Here is a 20230-nt window from a genome sequence, read left to right on the forward strand (position 1 = left end):
AATGTGGAAAGGACCCTTGAATAGTGTGGCGACGAAGGATAAGGGAAAGGTTATCATTACTGCAATTAAGTACTCTGCGCCTGACAGAGCAATGTTTTTCAGCTTTTGCAACCACTCCCAACCACTTTGGGTATGGGCTGATAGGACAAGTATCAACCTTAGAAAGTTGAACCTACACGAGGATGTAGGAGGAAAGGTAAAGGTTAGTATAAAAAGGAAAGAGAAGCAATTAAGGAAGAGGGGGGGACATATCGTCTCCCAGGCCATTGAATCCTAAAAAAGGGAGAATAATAAGAACATGAAACTCCTCGGACGAGGTCTAAGGACCAGAGCCGCTCAGGTCGTGCCGGGGGAAAAGTCTTATAAGATACGCTAAGTTCACCCTCGTGCGACTACCATGAGCACCATGACCAACCACTGTCCGGTGACCAAGACCTAGCCTTTTAACCCACGCTTTACAAATTTTATTGTTTGGGCCTTTAACGTGCGAACCCAATATCAGTTTGGGGTCGTTACAAATTGAGTCCTTACATTTATCATAATTCAAAATAACCATTATAACTTTAAGTTCCATTTTAAATAGTTTAAAATGCCACATAGGCAAACTAATCTAGTACAAATAGTTTGATAAATATGTCAAAAATTGTTATAGAACCGTTGACCAATCTGCGAGAAAAAAAAAAAAAAACTTATTAAAGAATGGTGTTATAGAGGGGAGAAGAAATAGGGAGAAAAAAAGAGAAGAGAGGCAGATAGAGAGAGAAATCTGTGGGAAGAGAAGAGGCTAAAGGAGATGATAGTGAGGGTGTGAGAAGAGAGAAAAAACAAAAAAAAAAAAACAAAGGGAGGAGAAAAAGTGAGAGAGACTATTGTAAGAAATGCTGAATGAGCGAAAGAAAATATTTTTTCCTAGGAGAAGAAGATAGTATTTATAGAAGTTATGCACTGCGTGAGAGAGAGATTGTTTTCCAAAAAAAATTTTAGAAAATAGCTTACAGAAAATAAGCCTTATTTTTATAAGAGTTTTCCGTTGACTAAAAATAGTTTTCCGTTAACCAATTTTTTTTTATGCTACTAAACACTGGAAAATGTGAAAAACTATTTTTATAGAAGGTTTTCCAACTAAACAAACAGAACGTAAGTTGATATCTAACGCCGAGCAAAATAAAAAATGGTTTCTCATAGTAATTCTTTGTAAACGAGTGGTTTATTTATTATAATTTTTTTTGGTTAAGACATATTGATATTGCCATGTCAGAGTAGTATAGGTGCTACATCAAGCAATATATTTAAGACCTTTCAAACTTGAGCTTTCATCTTTAGTTTGAGGGTAGATATTAGCAATATTATTGTTCAAGTAACTCAAATTAATTGTAGGTTCATATACTTGTAAAACAAGTGTTGAGGGTCATTTGTGAGAATCCAAGTAGAAAGAAGAAAAACCCAACAACAAGGGCAGCAAAGAATTGGCAAGAAGATGGCAAAACCATTAAGGCCCAAGTGGTAGGAATAATGGATCGCAGGCCCATGAAATAAACAAATAGGTCTTGAAGAGGCAAGTGGGTTTAAAGAAGCCCAGAAAGAGAGAAATAGCATACCCATGGGCAATATATGATGTAGAAAAGTGAGAAAGTGTCGCCGCAAATCCAAAGTAATGCAAACAAAGAAAGTAAGGGGTTTATAACAGGCCCATGAACCCCAAGGATGAGAATAAGATAATTGGACCAGGAAAGCCCAATGAAGTTAGTAAAAACCTATGGGAATGCAAAGTTAGTAAAAGGGTCAAAGAAGCCCAAAGAAAGCAGGTGGGCCAAGGATGCCCAAGAAAAAGACAAAAGGGACACAGGAGCCCATAAGTAGGAAAACCAATGGTCATACCAAGCCACTAGGGGAAAAAGTAAACGGCTGGCCTAAAGAGGCCCAGTAGGATTGAGTCATTACAGTAGGAATAACAGAATAATATGGTAGGAAATTAGAGAAATCAAGAAGTAGGCCAAAGAAATATAAGGTCCATCATCAAATAAGGCCCAGCTCCTAAGAGGAGCGGGAAATCGAAAAGTAACCCACATAAAAGGTCAAAGAAAACGGACGGCAGGCTACGTAGGCAAGCTTCCAGACCATGGCAGACAAATGGGTAGTAGACAAATTTTGGACACATATGAAAGGAAGGCACGAGCAAGGCCCAGGCACTACCAGCCTGTACCCAGCCAATACAGAGCATGGAAAGGTCGGGGGTCAAAAATTCAGAGGGCGTGGTTTGGTGGTGGGGAGAGGGGAAAAATCTATTTTTGAGGTTCTGGCTCAGGCTTTTTCGGGGAAGTGTCCTGCTTGGATGACTTACTACCCAAAAGAAGTAAACTGAATTGGAACCACTAGGTGCATGCCATGAGGGATAGGGAGAAAGAAAGAACTCAGACCGTAGCAGGAAAGGGTGTCACAGCAGACAAGCAAACAAAATACCTTTTTTTGTCTGGTGATGGGGAGGTGGCACACAAACGGAACAGTGATGGTCGGCCAGTACATCTAGACCAGACAAATGAGGTTAAGGGCTAAAACAGTAAAATCCGGTCATGGCAAGCACTATAAAAAGAGGATCTTGCAGTGAACAGAAAAACAGAGCAACAACGGGAACCTTAACTAAAAAATAGAAATTTGAAAAGAGAAACCCAGTAATAGAAAAGAAACAAGTGGGAGGGAAAGAAAGAAAACAACCCGAAAGAAAATAAAGTGAGAATTAGAACGGCAAGCATGCACCGGTAGATTGATTTCCTCTCTCCCTCACGAAATCCTGCTCTCTGTGAAAACCACAAGGAGCCTCTGTGCATAAACCATTCAGGTCTGTTTCTCTTAGGGCAGTTAATCTCCACGGCAGGACTTTTCCTGAGAGATTAATTGCGTTGAGAAGGAACGTTCTTTCCTCTCCGGTTTTGCTCTTACGGACCAGATTTTAGTTGATTTCTTCATCTTCTGATTAACCCATACATATTAATATTTGTTCACTTTTGTTTTGTTCTTTTCCTTCTATAGAAGTGATTATTATTGCTATAATTATGTTTGAGGGTTGTTTGGTTATTTCCCACTGAGTGGCTAGATATTTTATTTATTTTATTATTATTATGTCTGTCTGTTACAACTTGTCTGAAACAGCTCTGCCTGCCACAAGCACGTTCCTGGCAAACCTAGCTTAGTTTGCGCACAAGCCGGACCAACTTGAGTTGTAGCTAGACCGATCCCAACTCCCTTATCCAAAAAACTTGAGCCTAGTGCCGTAGGAAGCAGCCCAACACCACTAGCACAGCCTACCACTTCACAACAAGTAACTTAATATTGGATTAGTCTAGGGTTAGTCAATTATTATCTAATATATAAACTCTACATTGGGTTCATTGTAAACAATTGCTTAATATCCATATGTAGTCATTCAAGGGCGTTCATACCGTGAACATAAGCCGTTAGGCCAAATTGCGTAAACTTTCATTTGTTCTCTTTTTTGTCTTCCACACATCATTTAATCATTACACACAACCACACAACAATTTTAACTTTTATATATATATATATATATATATATAGGAAATGAGAAAATTGTTAAATAGATAAAATTTGGTTTTCTAGTACAAAAGAATCAGCTTTTGGACTCCACAAAGATATGAAATCATGTCAAGTTTCTACTTTCTATCACAAATTGGAAGTGTTGCATCTTTTAAACTGAAAATATTAAGAAGACCATTGACCCTTGAGCAAAATTGGATATCTTGACAATACAAATCAAAGCAGCTGTAGACTTCATTTCAATTGGGCAGGTAGTAATTGTTGCCCTAAAAGCAAATTATAGTTTTAAACACACTTCTCCATGTGCCAACCCTCTGGTCAATTATTATTCAAAGTGGTTTGCATTGCCAAGTGCCAACTGAGGAGTGAGAACGGTTCAAAGGTTTCGATTCCCCTTTTGTTGTAAGTTAAAAGGTAAAGTAGAGTTATTGGGAATAAAGAAAAGCATATAGGGTCTGTTTGGATACCGCTTATTTGACTGAAATTGAATACTTATAGCTAAAAGTACTGTAGATAAAGGTAAAAGTTAGTTAAAATAGTACCTATGAATAATATCAAAAAGTACAATGAAGCCATAAATAATAACAAAAATAAGCTGAATAGTAAAATAATTTATAATTTTAATTGGTTCCAAACGAACACATAATCTCTCTTTTTGCTTTTCAAAACTTTGAACTTCTATTTCTATATTCTCTTGTATAGAATCCGTGGGCATCTTAGCCACCTTGTGCATGACAATTGATAGTTGTCACGCTGACACCATTCTGAAGTGAACTATTTTTCATTCTCCATCATCACACATGGCAAATGTTACAAAATTTCTCCAGTGAGAGTTTCAGTTCTGTTAATGTTGATGCAGAAAGAGTCGAGCACTTAAAACTGGATTTTGTCTAATGTTGCATGCCTAAATCTTGGAGAGAGCAAGTTCGAGGTGGGATTTGGATCAGTTAATTAAGGAAGTCAGAAAGAGAAATTATTCTAATTTCCACTTAGAAGTCCCAAGGATATCTTGCTTTATCCTTTGTGTCAATATAGCATACAAACTTTGTTAATTATAGAAGAAATTAAAGAAAGGAAAAGCTGATGGAAAAGGAAGCACTTCTCAATTAGCCCAGGAAGGAGTTAAACTTATTCTTCCTAACTTTCCTTTTAAACCCTGTTTGATTTGATAGCCATTTGAGTAGAAGCGTAAAGACACACACAGAAGAATCATCATTTTTGTGCTTGAGGAATGGAATCCTAAACTCTTGTTTTTTTCAAAATTACTTTGTGGGACTACTATCGTGCTAGGCCCACATCACAATCAAAGAAATTTAATTTATTCATGCACTACCTCTAGACGATGTCTCGAGCAATGAGGATTCCTGTAGTGCATTGAGGATATTTTTATTAAAAGCATCATTCATCATTGGACCCCTCTCCCCCACTTCTCCTTTTGTACCCTGATCGACTAATATCAGATTTTTTCTTGATTCGTAAGATTGCGGCTAAGAATTTTATCTTGGGGTTTCCTATGGAACAACCTGACGATGATGACTAACATCAATATGTTTCAAATCCCTTTTAACCTTTACATGTATTGTCCACTATATCTATACATTTTTGTGCCACTAGGTACTGTTATCTTATGAGACTCATAGCAACTACATCGTACAAGGACACACACATACCACTTTGGTACAAAGTTTGTCAAGGATTTGCGCCCAATTGACATTGGACAGCTACAGACTAAGTACTCTAATTGTAGGTTGTAACAGTTACATCAGATGGGAGCTAAGCTTTAATCGAATATTTCCAGTGGCCATAGCCAGTGGAACATATTTCCTTGTTTAAATTTCAATGGGTAAAGAATAGGACATGACACTCGCCTATGGTTATCATTAGATCGGTGGTCTAAATCATATGATTGGAATTCTTTCTTTGTATAATTCGATTTCCGCTGAAAATATTTCTTGATTTTTTTTTTTTAAATTTCTGTTTTGATTTGGTCATGGATTTTGGTGGGCTAATGTGTTATTAGAGGTAGCAAAGATATGCGAAGTGGGGCTACGCTGGGTTGGGCCACCATAATTAAACATATATGACATGCCTTGTCAAGCAGCCTATAACCTCCAACGTTTTTTTTTTTTTGAGAAATATAACCTCCAACGTGGTTGAGCTTGGACCATATACCAATTATAGTTTTAATGGGCTATGTTTCCAGTCTAACAACTTTCTTTATGGCTGGGCCAATACAATTTTATTTTTGAGTCTCTGAGAGAAGCAAATGGCCCCACCACAGACCACAAAAAACTTTTTTTCCCTCTAAATAATTAAGAATAAGGAAAGCAGTAGATGAAGGATTTACTATTTTAAGTAATGGGTCCACCCCAAATGAGAGGGGTGTATGCTTTATGCAACCATTACCTATGAGGATTTGGCTTGGGTCCAATGCCTTGGAGCAATTGGACCTTAGTAATGATCACATAACAGACTTACTTAACAAAAAATTTGTAAGATGAAATAAGGTTCTACTTTTAGCCTAGTCTAGTGCAAGACCTAATTGAAAAAGATAAATTGCTTATTTTTCTCTCTTTTTTAGCAAAAAAAACTTAAATATTACATAATTCCCCTATAATTTGAGAAGACCTCCAAATTAACTTGGACTTTACTAGTTTTTAATCAAAATTCTAAATTGCTTCAATCAGTGAGCCATATGAACCCAAAATAAATAAATAAATAAATAAATAAATAAACCTTACATAAATGGTATTATATTTTATGCTTGTGCCAAGTGACTCAACATAAGTGCTACATATCATACAATGTATTTTTGCACATAAGATTCTTAATTTGATACTTAATGCTAAACTTAGAACATTTCTAGATATTTAAAGAACTATCATATGAACGTCAACTCATTAAGGGGTATTTTAGTTGGGGGGGAATCATACAGTGATGGCAACTTCACTAAACTGTGCTTGTTTATTAGGGGTTTTGTAAGCCATTTCATAAGGTTTTTTAATGTCAAAAAACCATCTGTGATTCACATGAAGTTTTAAATCCGAATATGCCCTAAGAGAAAAACACATCTGTCATGTGCCTCATCTTAAGCTAGCTTCGAGGGACACCAAGCTCACAAGTGCTACTATAGAGGCATTAGCTGCAGAAAGTGCAGAGGCAGTAATGAGTCATTGGTCAGTTAGAAATAGCTGTTAGAAATTAGTTACTGGTAAATGTTCATTTAGCCATTCCAAGTTACCAATCCTAGTGCAGGCAATGCAACAGCCTCTCAATAAAGGCTGAGATTCATACCAGTGAAATTTTGGGATTTGTTTTGAAACTAAGGTTATGTTTGGATTGGGCTGAAAACCCACGTTTGCGTCTACGTTTCTCTTTTTTTTTTTTTTTTTTTTTTTTTTTTTTTTTTTTTTTTTTTTTTTTTTTTCACGCGTTTGTGAGACTTGCGGCTACTGTTCATGCACGGTTTAATGAACAGTAGCCGCAAAGTTTGACTTTTCTCACTTTTTTTAGCCAATCAGTGCACATCGTGTACTGTTTACGAACCCACAAATTTCACTTTTCAGTAACTTTTTCATTAAAAATGGGTCCCACGGTACTATTCACACATTTAAAAATTATTTTGCTACAATGTTTTTCAGTTTTCAGCTGTATCCAAACGGACCCTTAGGTCAAATTTCAGGGTTTTTTTTTTTTTTAATGTAATTATCCCAAATATCGATAGATGTAAGCATCAAAGAAGCATAGAAATTCATTCGCTATGATGTTTATAAATTGTTGCAAGAGGAGAACAGATCGAGAACAAAAAGTAAGCAACTTTTAAGTTCATAATATTCTTAAAAACTTAAAAAGGAGACTCATATTATATGCAATATTATTGGTAGAGAAACATAGCAAGCACGATTTTTCCATTGACAAAGCTCAAATTAGACTAGCAAACAAGCACCACAAAGTTCATATTTAGACAACAGATGTTCATTTAGATAATTCGGCTGAAAGGGTGTTAGCCAATGAGGTTATGGTTGAAGGAGACACCCCCCTAGTCCCTCCCAAGTACCATTTCTTGATTGTCTCAACCACATTTGCATTCTCCACCTTGATTTTTGAGTCCTCCTTCCCTTCAGTCGAAAAAGCAATCTGACACATACACAAAAATGCAATGGCGGATTAGTCTGGTGCTCTTAAGAGATTTGGGCACCCACATCAGGAAAAAGAAAATTGAAGACAGACAAGGCCATGGGCATCAACATTAACATATACCTAAATGAGCTAATGATACTAATTAATTTTACCTCAGCGGTACCAGAAGTTGCTGGAAAATGAAATGTGATGACAGAATCTTTCTTTAAATATTTAGACTGGAAGAATTCAACAACTTTCTCCAATGCTGCCTCCTCCTCATCTTCATACTTGTCATCAGCAGCCAATCGATCCCTCACCGAACTCTCTAGCTGCACTCCGTATTGGGAACCCTTGATCTCCTTAATCACCACAATTCTCAGAAATTTCTCCACTGGAGCTGTATATATAGATTGAAGAAGTTGTTCTTAGCAATAACCAAGTGACTAATATGATATGTTCATTCCCACGACTCACTAGTACTAGGAAAATTAACCTTTTGGGCAAGTAGGACTAGACACAGTCCTAATTTCATTTGTAGCAGCAAACCATAGTTTTGGATAGCAAAAATTATTGTACCTGAAATAAGGGCCTCAAAGAAGTCATCATCTTCAGCTACGACATTGCCAGGTTTGCCCTTCCACTGCTGCAGATGCCCCACAATTTCAGGTTCCAAGTAAACTCCAATTGCTGTGAACTTAATTTGGAGAAAGTGTATCTCAATGTCCGTAATTCCTGTTACACCAGGAGAGGAAAAGGTGTGATTTTCCAAGAATTCAGGCAGGTTAAGCTACTGTTGAGCTAAACAAAGTAGAACATCATCATATTAATAAGTTATATTAATAACAGTGAGTGCTTAACTAACGGTAATTTTGTGGAGTCAAAAATCAGTTGGGAATAAAAGGAGTAAACAACGAAAGAAACAAGTAAATATTAATGAACAAACTTTAATGGTTTAGAAGTATGAAATCACTATCCTTAGATTATATTTGTCCCCACACATGAGTTGCTAGAAGTTTACTTCAAATTTGTCCAGAAGATACAACTAGGCATATATCCAACTCTTCAAGTAGATTCACCCCTAAAGGCCTAAACCATAACTTTGGTTCACTCCTATATTTTTCGGAAAATGCTAAGAACACAAAAAGTGAGGTCAAATGGTGGGTCCACATTTTCATCAGTCACAACTCATCACGTGACGAACTGTGACAAAAGTTGTGAGACTTTATGTGTCCCTAATATTATTCATATTTTTCACACAACTCACACTAACATGATCTAATTAGAATATATCAGACTAGTTTACAAAACCTGTAGAGTTGTGCCACTGAACATAAAATTAAAATTAGGTGAAATGATATATCAACGACGACATACACTCTCTCTAAAACAAAACAAGCATTTGTGGGTAAGTGACATGGTCCAATTCCAATCCTCCGCTCCCACTTCTTATAGTAAATAACTAAACCTAACAGTCTTAAAGTTGACAATTACTGATTAGCAGTAAAAAAAAAATTGGACATAATCTTACTTCAAAAAATAATTGATGAAAAAGAAATGGACAATTCATTTAATAAAAAGAAAGAAAAAAAAGAAAGTGGAGGATATTGTGTACCGTAACCCAGCAGAGATAAGGGCTTTGCGGTGGTGATCTGCTGAGGAAATGGGATTTCATCCACCATGACCACGTCATTACCCACTGTGTACCATAAACAACCAAGTTTGGGTGAGATACAGAAGAAGATAAAGTAGAATTTTTCACTAAAGTAAGTAATATATATAGAGCAAAACATATTTCTTGAATATTGAGATGAGCAAGTTGACAGTAATAAACAACACTAAAGTGATGTCAATGTAAAAATCAATAACAACTTATGATTATTAAAAAAATAAAATAAAATAAAACTTATGCCTAATCATGTTGTGAAAAGTATTGGATTGGTATCGTTATTCCAACCCTTTCACCTAATAGGATATATATAGTTAGAGAGGATATTACTAATGTTAAATTTGGCAATTTAAAACTACTTTCTGGCTTATTAGAATTACAATTATGTACCCTGAGAAAGCAAAGACTAAAAATACATGGTTGCTTGGAATGAATTTCCAGAAGAAACAATCCCATATGAAAGCAATGAAATAAAAAAAAATATAAAAAAAACAAAGGAGGAAAGAGCTCTTACTGATAGATAGTAGGAGTGTAGGAGTAAGAGTATGGATTCAAAGAAAATGCAGTACTGAGAAAGAATGGAGAGACGATCGAGAGAGAGATTATTGAGTTGTGTAAGCTTTGATAAATTTAAAGCTGATATTTAAGGAAGGGTTGGTTGGTTGGTTGACATGTGCCAACTGAACACACAACACACACACACACACACGTAGTCGGCTTTGTCTTCCAGTCTTGCTGGCTAATTAAGGACCGTGGTAGGTAGGTAATGCAAGTTGATAAGCTTGTGATTCATCTTATTTTCTTATTATAATTCCACTTCTGAAAACAAATAAAACAAAAACAAAATTTATTCCTCTCAAACAAAAAAAACAAAATTTATTGTTTACGAATGTTATATAGAATTCACAATCTTTATACCTGCCCCCGGTCCTTGTCACGCTTCTTATCAACTTTAATTTGATTGTCACCACCTCAAAATATATGTTGATGTTCTGATTTTTAGCACCTCACTTTCCATCCCCAAACTTGTTATTTTATTTTATTTTTTTGACTTTTTGTTGTTGAAGAAATATTTAGCTTTAAAAAAAAATCACATCTTAATTTTTTTTTTTTTCAAATATTCTTATGTGAGTAGTTTAATGAATATTGATAAATATTAAAAAAAGAAAAAGAAAAAAGAGGACCCCATTCCATCCCCAAGTACTTCATGAACAAGCACCCAAGAAAGAAGAGAAAAGCTATAGATGAACTCATCCCAATTACAAAAAAGTAGTCCAACGAGTTAAAAAAAAATTACTACTAAACAAAAATGAAGTCCTAAACAAAAAAGAAAGTGCAAGGCAGTTTTCGTATCTAAAAATAAAGGAGCCAAGAACCATGAAGGAGGTAATGGATCTGTGACGGGGGCGTCAATAACACCTTTGAAATCACCTTCAAATATATAAAAAAAAAAAAATAAAAAAAAAAAAAAAAAAAATGACAAATTGGAGTTTATGAAATACATCTATATTGACGATTTTGATAAAAATGCACATTTAGGATTTTATAACTGCGTATCCAAACAGGTTCCTAATTTGATGGTTTGGAAGGTAATATACAAAAAATGTCAACTAGTAAATTCCCACATTCAATAATAATGTCAAAAATAAGTGGGGTTCTCTTGATCTATTCTTTTTTCTACTTTAATAAATAGATTGCGACTGCAGATCAAACCAGGACTCTCCTAATTAATTAGACTTGCTATCTAAATTTATGTGTTCAGTGCATATTCATATTCACATAAAGTATACTTTCTTTTTCTTTTTCTTTTTTTAGAAAATAAGAAGTATTATTTTTTTATTTTTGAGAAAGAAAAAGTAGTATTACCTAATTGTATGATTATTTATTTAAAGAGACTTTCCGGGGGTATATCCACCGCTCAGTTTACCTACTACCCATCACGTAGTTGTATTGTTGATTATTCGGTTGGTGGGGCAGTACTATAGCAATTACTCAGGGAAACTATAAAATTAATTTATCGCATTTATATCAAAATAAATAAATAAATCAAGGCAAGAATTCAGGAAGAAGAAAGAAAATTACCCATAAGTCCTCAACGTTAGAAAAGCACAAGGCTAAAACAAGAAATCCAACACGTATATACACAAATACCAGGAAAAACCAAAATAAAAAGGAAAGAAAAACATTAAAGATGATTTACCTCGCAGAACCAAATGTTATTGATTTCAAATTGCCCAAATCATTACATAGCTAGATGCTCTTAAAGAGCCATCCAGAAGGGCAACCAAAATGTAATAAATCTAGCCTACAATCTTCAATCATATTAAGGACACATAGTTGAAATCTTTCCCTAATTAAGAGCTAGCATAAAACCTTTACACTTAAAATATCTACTAATTAAACTTAAAATTACCACAACGACCATTGGCAAAATGGAAGGAATATTAGAAAACATATCTATCACCATCAGTTATGTTTATACTCGATCGCCCAGAGTAGCATACCATTTGGCTGATACCTACAGAAAGAAAACATTTCAGTTTTTGGTTCGTTAAAGAGGAAGAGTAAATCCCTCTTGGGTTGGGTCCACGAACATTTCTCTATCTCTTTAATTCTTGGTAACCAAACAAGGGATAAGACATCCTTTCCATTTATCTCCTCCTTTTTTTCTTTCCTGCATTTTCTAATTCAGTGTCCCATTTATCTAATAAACCTTCCACACCAAAATTCCCAGTGAAAAGTTGTAAACTCTGCACATACTGATGAATTTGCGATATAGTAGGACGTTTTCTTTGGCAATTGTCCACACAGCGTAATGCTAACTTTGTCATTGCTACTCCATCATGACCATGAAAACCAGGTTCTCCCTTCAGGCTCTCATGAAAATTAAAGTGGACAGTCAATTGGTTGGAAGCCAGAATTCAACTTCAACTCGTATTCACGCAATGCCCATACATGAGGAATTCGCTTACTCTTATCTTCACACTTCTCCTCATCAAAGGCTTGTTTACAGATGAGCCCTAGAAGTATAATAGCAAATGAAAAGCCATCTGCTTTCTGATCCCAAATAACTGTTTCAGAAATTTTTTTAAGTACGTTAGTAAAAACAAAGTAAAAGTGCAGTGCCAAAAGACTCATGGGTCCAAGTAAGTAATTACACAAGAGTAACACAATACAACCGGAACTGTTTAGCACTAAGAAGTCTAAAAAGTCTGTTAAACAACAAACAGGGATAATATCAAGAGGCAACTTAAGCCTTGGGTTTGTGAGCTCAATGACTTGAAAGCACTTTGCATGTGTATTCAGATAATAATCAGCATCATTACTTGAACAGATTATATATTTACAGTGACCATGACAACTTCTACATTTCTTCCGAATATCAACACAGCGAAAATATGCAGTCTGAAATTTATTTTAAAGTCCCTAAAATATAATATAAGCATTCACAGCTTACATGCCCATCTGTTTCGAGTCTTTCGACTCTAGAGAGGGGCTACTGCTTATGCACATCTGATGACTGTTGCCCACTTACCCAAAATTGTTTCTGCAACTTTTTTTTATTATTATTGCTAAGTTATACAAAAACATGATATGTATTAAAACCACAATCTAACTCTCCACCTTTTTCTAACAAAGTGAGGAGGTGCCATTTCAAATAAAGTTTATTAAACAAAAACGCTTTCTACTTAAGCAGCTATTGGAGACTACTGCCAAAAAAATGCAAGGGGCTATTTGCTTCAGGCATAAACGCTCAGGAGTCAGGACAGTTACTTTGGCAATCATTTTAGCATATGAGAAACGAGTCATATTCATGGTAGTCAAGCAGTTCACACTTCACAGTCAACATATACACAAATAGTGTAAAATTGTGTCAACATATATCCTAAGGGTTCAGACCAGTACAATACATCAAAATTCGAGATCAACCGTCTTCATTCACAATAGAGTACATATTCCATTTTGGTTTGGCCATATAATAAGGTGAAAAATCAAAATGAACATGAAATTAGAAGCTCTAATGATTCTAAATTCGAAATTATGCCTAAAACTTGTAAAAATGTGAAAAATCAAAATGAACATCAATTTAGAAGCTCTTAAAACTGTTTGGTAAAAGCAGTCTAATACCACGCACATATGTGCTTGTAATGACTTGTACCTTTCCCCTATGATGACATCCTTAATGCAAGCCTTGGCAGCAGACCCTCTTTTACATGGCGAAGCATTTTTCATAGTCTCGAAGTCATTAAGAAAGGAACTCGTTGGAGAGTGGGAAATGGACGGTTAATTCACATTTGGGAGGATAAATGGCTCCCCACCCCTTCCACTTGCAAAGTCATCACCCCTCCTAGGGATTTCGAGGGCTTTCCCATGGTCTCCTCTCTCATTGATCAAGAGACTAAATGGTGGAAAACTAATGTTATCCAGGCGCTCTTTTTGCCTTTTGAAGCGGACATTATTCTGAAAATTCCTCTAAGTCAGAATTTACCGGAGGACAATCTTATTTGGATTGGAAACAAAAGGGGTGTTTTCACTGTCAAGAGTGCTTACCACATAGCTGCCAATCTCCAGGACGGTGTTGATGTGGGGGAATGTTCTTCTGGAGACTCAAATGCTCATCTTTGGAAAAATTTGTGGAAGCTGAAACTTCCTGCAAAAGTCAAAATATTCTCTTGGAGAGCTTGCGTGGATGGGCTTCCAGTGAAGGTAAAGATGGTGGAGAGAGGTATTAAATCTGACTTTGATTGTCCTGTTTGTGGGGAAGTGCCTAAAAGCCTTTTTCATGTTTTAATTTCCTGTGACTTTGCTCTATCGGTGTGGTCACTTTGGCAAGATTGCCCTTTAATATCCCCGCTGAATACAAAAGACTTTACAGGTCTACTGCACCAAATTTGTTCAAACTCTGATGGAGTTTCATTAGAATATTTTTTTGCAATATCTTGGTCCATATGGAATAACCGAAATCAGATAGTTCATAATGAGCGTGGTCTTACCCCTCTGCAAGTCTGGGAAATGGCGAAGAGAGTTGTTGATGACTTCCAAGAAGCTAACTTGCTGCATTTGTCCTCGATACAACCATCAAAGGGTGGCTGGGTAGCGCCTCCCCCAGGTTTTTTCAAAATTAATGTTGATGGTGCATTGTCCTTGGATGGTCAGGGGGTGTCGGGAGTGGGAGTGATCATTCGTGATGCTAATGGGGGTGTGTTTGCTGCTCTCAGTAAAGCCTTGCCTATGCACTATTCGGTTGAATGGACTGAACTCTTTGCTATGGAGCAGGGTGTCCTCTTGGCTCAAGAAATGGGTGTTCAGCAGGCAATCTTGAATCTGATGCTTCCTCTGTCGTTCAAGCCATTTCTCAAGACCTCTGTGGTGGTGAATCGGGCCACTTGATCCAAGGAATACAGAACGCGAAATTGCGCTTCTTGAGCTGCTCATTTCGACATGTGAAAAGGGACTCCAACAGGGCTGCCCATGAGCTTGCCCAATATGCAAAATGTAAAAATGTCAGCTGTGTATGGAAAGGTGTTTCTCCACCTTTCTTAGATTCTCTGTTTCATTCGGGTATAGGCTGAATGTTGTATGCTGTATGACTGTTGTTTGTTGTAGGCTAAGGCCCTGTTGTAACCCTTTTCATGTGTTAATGATATTACACATTTTCTCTTCAAAAAAAAAAAAAAAAAAAAAAACTTTTGAGGACGATGAGACACTAATTAATGCAAGTGGACCTAATGCAATTTAATAATTAATCCTAGTCAGATTTATTTGGTTTTATTAATTTTTAAGTGTTAGGGACAATTTTGTAATTTTATGATTGCCGGACATAGGCTGTACTAATGGCCCATTGGGTCTTATTTTGGGTTTTAATAGAATTTAACTGCTAAGTAGTAAAAATCCAAAGTGTTATTATGGTTTCAAGAAGTTCAAATTTTAATAGATATATAGGTCAGCCACCTATAAATATGAATGAAATTAAGAATTTCGATTGAATAATAATAGGTTTATGATGAATTGAAAAAACATTGCTCTTGAAGTTCTAAGGTGTGACGCTCAGGTAAATTTAGCTTCTATTTTTCCATTGAAACTTCTTTTATAAATAAAATTTCATAAAAAAATTTTAAAAAAAAATAAAAATCAAGGGCACCGCACATGTACGCAGAAAGTGTACAACGATACACCGAAATTAAACACTAAAAGCACATCAATCATGCAAAGCAAGGGAAAAAATAAAAATAAAAAGCACTAGGGAATCATGCTCCAAATCTCAACATTATGACACCTATGAACTTGCCTTTCCAATTAGCTAATATCTTCACAACACCTTTTGGCATAATCCAATACACCTCAAACAATGAAAAAACAACGGTCCAATATTATATTTGAAATTACATATGTTCAATAAAAACAACTAAATCTTAGGGTATGTTTGGTATGCTATAATAGCTTCTGTAATGGAATAGTTATTCATATGTAACAGCGATTTGGTCATTTAGTTGCATATTTATTACATGGATTAGTTATTACATTGGAATAACTATTCCTTAAATTGAAAAATAGTTATTCCTCTTTAAAATGGATGTAATAGCTATTTCTTAGTACATATAATAGGTTTTAAAATTAATATATTTCCAAAAATATAAAGTTTCCTTATACATCATCATTTACAAGCTTTTCATATGTAACAACCAAACTTATGAATAGTAATAGTTATTCCATTACAATATTTTTTATTCCAGTAAGAAAGATTACTATTCCTAATGTAATCTACATTCAGTGTACCAAACGAACCTTTAGTACCACAATTTTGAGGTCAATTATGGATTTAACATAATATTTGAAACCATGGTCCAATATTATATTTAAAATCGCATATGTTCAATAAAAACAACTAAGTCTTAGTACCAAAATTTTGGGGTCAATTATGGGTCCAACATGTATTCTTTTTTACATTTCTATTCTATCCAAAGTGATACTCTCTATTATTATTATTATTATTTTTATGAGGATACTCTCTATTATTTCATTAATAACTATGGGGTAGAGGGCTGGATCACATACTGGGCCTAGGGCCCTATCCAAGGAGGTAAGTGATCCAAAGACAAGCAAGCAGTACAAATTGTTTTGGGTTAAGCTTTATGGACAGAGCATGGAGCTGAAGGTTGTCCGAGGAGGAATGTCTCCTCGGACCTACTCAGAGTGGGTCAAACGCCGGACCTAATGATCAAAGCAACCCCTCAGGATGCATCGATGACAATGACGTAACCCTGAAATGTGCAAGAGAGAAGAAAACCCCAAAGGAAAAATATAATATATCTGAAGGAAAACTACTGCCACCACATTAAATGCACTACAGCTACTTTTCTGGCCGCATTTATGTGGAGAAGACCCCTAAACAGTAATACCTTGGCAACCGCGACTCACAGAAAGCCAAGGACGGTGCTAGATGGGACAGGTACTCAAGTAAGGGTTCAGATGGCCAACAAGTGTAAGATCAAGATGGTCCGGGAAGAACTATATAACGTGAAAAACCTTCCATGAAGAGGGGGATGGTAATCAAATTTGTAATAGAGCTTTAAGTGAAAAATACTTAAGAATCAGCGTCCTCGAACCGGCTCGAGAGCATTATTCCTTAACAAACTTCTGTCATCTTTTCTTTTTTTGGCATCAAAACCTGTTCTTCTTAAAACAAATTATTACAAGTTTCTGCTTCATCGGTTCAAAACATACAAGAGAAGGAATACAAAATCTTCGTGTCAAAAAGTTTGGTGCATGTAGGCAAACTGTCATGACATGCTCTCCAAATAAAGTTCTTAATCTTAGGTGGAATCTGGGTAGCCCAAATTCCTCCCCAAAAGGAGTGAAGCCGAGAAGGATTAGAGGATGAGGCTTGATTTCCTTTAGTGTTCCTTTCAATTTCAAGTTTGTAGGAAATATGCACTTCGTACCGAGAACTCACCAGATTTGTTCCTAGTCCAGATTAAAGAGTCATCAGGTCTTCGAAAACTTAAAGGAATGGCTTTGATGATAAAGGCTTCAAAAGGGTAAAATATTGTATCAATGAGTATCTTTTTCCATCGTGGGTGCGGAGATAAAAAGTTCATTAAATCATCTACTCTTGCTTCAGGTGGCAGAATTGTTCTAGGAGAAAGAAATTTCTGATTGGTTTCAGAGGGAAGCCATTTTTCTGTCCAAATGTTAATCAAAGAGCCATCACCCACCCTCCATCGGCTACCTTGAATGATAAGATGTTGCCATTGAGTAATGCTTCTCCAAGCATACGAAGAATGATTAGGAACAGCAGCCTCTAAAAATGAAGTATTGGGAAAATACTTGGCCTTATAAACTTTGTAGAACAAAGAGTCCTGGTTGTTTAGAAGCCTCCAACACTGTTTAGCCAGCAAGGCTAAATTAAAACATTTCAGATCTCAAAATCCCAATCCGCCATTCTTTTTTGCTAAACATAGTTGTTTCCAACTCAACCAATGCATTTTGTTTTCCTCATTCTTCTGACCCTACTAAAATTGTCCCATCATCGAATTAATATCCTCACAAAAACCTATGGGAAGGAGAAAATAGTTCATAGCATACACCGGGATAGCTTGAGCTATTGATTTGATAAGAACCTCTCTACATGTCTGTGATAGTAGCTTGTTTCTTCCCTCTTCCAATAATTAGAGGTAACCCCAAATATTTTTCAAGTGGCTTATTGGCAGTAGAATTTAAGAAACGCCTAATGTCCTCCCTTAAAGCAAGAAGAGTATTGGTGCTAAAAAATATTGAGGTTTTATTGCAATTTATTTTCTGACCTGATGCCAATTCAAAAACATGAAGAATTTCCTTGATAGTGTGACACTCAAATATATAAGCATTACCAAACAGTAAGTTATCATCTGCCAATAGGAGATGGGTGATCTGAGGACCTCCACGAGAGATGCTGACCCCATGTAACTGTCTATGATGAGCAATGTTCCTTAGTAAAGCCGAGAAACCTTCAGTGCATAAGAAGAATAAGTGGGGCAATAGGGGATCCCCCTGACAAATGCCTCGAGAAGGTCTGATAAAACCTGAAGGAACTCCATTAACCAAGACAGAATAGGATACAGAAGAATTCCCTACCATGATGAGATCAACCCACTTAGGATGAAACCCCATCTTTAACATCAAAGCCTGCAAGTAATCCCATTCCACCCTGTCGTAACCTTTACTCATATCAAGCTTGAGAGCCATATGCACAGTGTTCCCTTACCTTTTAGACTTCATGTAATGCAAAGTCTCAAAAGATATAAGGATATTATCGATGATCACTCTGCCTGCTACAAATGCACTTTGACTCTTCGATATAATTTCGCCTAAGATCTTCTTAAGTCTGTTGGCTAGGACTTTAGAAACAAGCTTGAAAATGACATTACATAGGCTGATGGGTCGGAATTGAGACATGAGTTCTGGATTCTTTCTTTTTGGAATCAGGGTGATATGTGAAAAATTAATGCTTTGCAAAATCTTTCCAGAATTTATACAATCAAGCACAACATTAGAAACATCAGTACCAACAATATGCCAATATTTTTCAAAAATAAAGGATTCATAATGTCAGGCCTAGGTGCTTTTGTTGGATGCATTTGGAATAATGCTCTCTTCACTTCCTCATGTGAGAAATCAGCCAACAGCATATTGTTCATATCAGGGGTAACCACTTCACGAACGTGATGAATTACCTGTTGGAAGGAACTAGTGGAAGCACTAGTGAACATTGATTGGAAGTACTCAGCAGCTATCCTCTTCAAATCTTTCTGTTAAGTGTGGCAGGTTCCAGATGAGTCTCAGAGTTTCTGGATCTCATTGCTCCTTCTTCTCTGTGAAGCCACTGCATGAAAATATTTCGAATTGTGGTCTCCATCCTTCATCCATGAGATTTTTGAATGCTGATGTCAGTAAGTATTTTCCTAAGCAATTAGCTCATTGAGTTCATCTCTGATGGCATTCCTTGCATAAGAAAGCTACTGATTGGAAGGATTTGACTGACATTCCAACTCCAAACTTGTAAGTAAATTCCTCTTTTCTGATATAAATTGTATAAGCCCCCTTGTGTTACTACTACCCCATTAGAGAAGGGCTTTAATCTTCTGAGTTAACCGGAACATTGGAGTACCTCATTGTAATGTATCCCAACTAGACTTGATAATGTCTTCACAGTTCGGATCACGCATCCAAAATGCTTCGAACTGAAATAATCTGTGTTTCTTGAAAGAAGAGTTTCCATCTAACGTATGGAGTTTTACCACCAAAGCCATGTGATCAGAGAAACCAAATGGAATGTGTGACATTTTAGAATGAGGAAATAAATCAAGCCACTCCAGATTATACAACTCGCGGTCAAGTCTTGCATAGACCAGATTCCCTTCGAACCTTTTATTGCACCATATAAATTTTGGGCCACTAAAACCCAAATCAAGTAAAGAGCAATCATCTACAGGCCTTGTGAATTCTGCAATTTGATTGTATGGTCGAGAACCACTTCCACAATACTCATCAGGATGTAGGATCTCGTTGAAGTCACCAAGTAAGAGCCAAGGAAGAGAGAATAACGCGTGTAATTGACACAATAAATCCCAGGATTCACCTCTCTGTGATGTTTCAGGATGTCCATAAAAACCAGTAAAGTGCCAAATGACACCATTCTAATTTATCAGAGCATCAATATGGTGTGGAGAAGATTTTTGAACATCAACATCCATATTATCCCACCACAATAGGGCTAGGCCAGCCCCCAATCCGATTCTAGGTACTTCAAATCCATTCTGAAAATTTATTTTTCTCTTCAATCTTCTAAAATCATCCCTATCCAGCTTAGTTTCAGAGAGAAAGAGAACCTTGGGGTCTTCTTCGCTTATT

At 36.2% G+C, this 20230-nt stretch overlaps 2 protein-coding genes across 2 annotated transcripts; both read right to left on the reverse strand.

Annotated features, from left to right (window-relative positions):
* Positions 1-7350: 7350 nt before the first annotated feature.
* LOC126697854 (chalcone isomerase-like protein 2) lies at positions 7351-10049 on the reverse strand. Its single transcript, XM_050394982.1, has 5 exons — positions 9855-10049; positions 9287-9370; positions 8251-8406; positions 7845-8071; positions 7351-7689 (listed from the first exon to the last, which is right to left on the reverse strand). Coding segments are annotated over exons 1-5 (630 nt in total). The 5' UTR covers positions 9856-10049; the 3' UTR covers positions 7351-7527.
* Positions 10050-17965: 7916 nt separating this feature from the next.
* Positions 17966-18565, reverse strand: LOC126696676 (uncharacterized). The gene has a single exon (XM_050393360.1). The coding sequence runs from the start codon at positions 18563-18565 to the stop codon at positions 17966-17968; it is 600 nt and encodes a 199-aa protein (XP_050249317.1).
* Between the last annotated feature and the right edge of the window lie 1665 nt (positions 18566-20230).

This window comes from Quercus robur, chromosome 8, assembly GCF_932294415.1.
Source record: "Quercus robur chromosome 8, dhQueRobu3.1, whole genome shotgun sequence".
Taxonomy (NCBI): Eukaryota; Viridiplantae; Streptophyta; class Magnoliopsida; order Fagales; family Fagaceae; genus Quercus; species Quercus robur.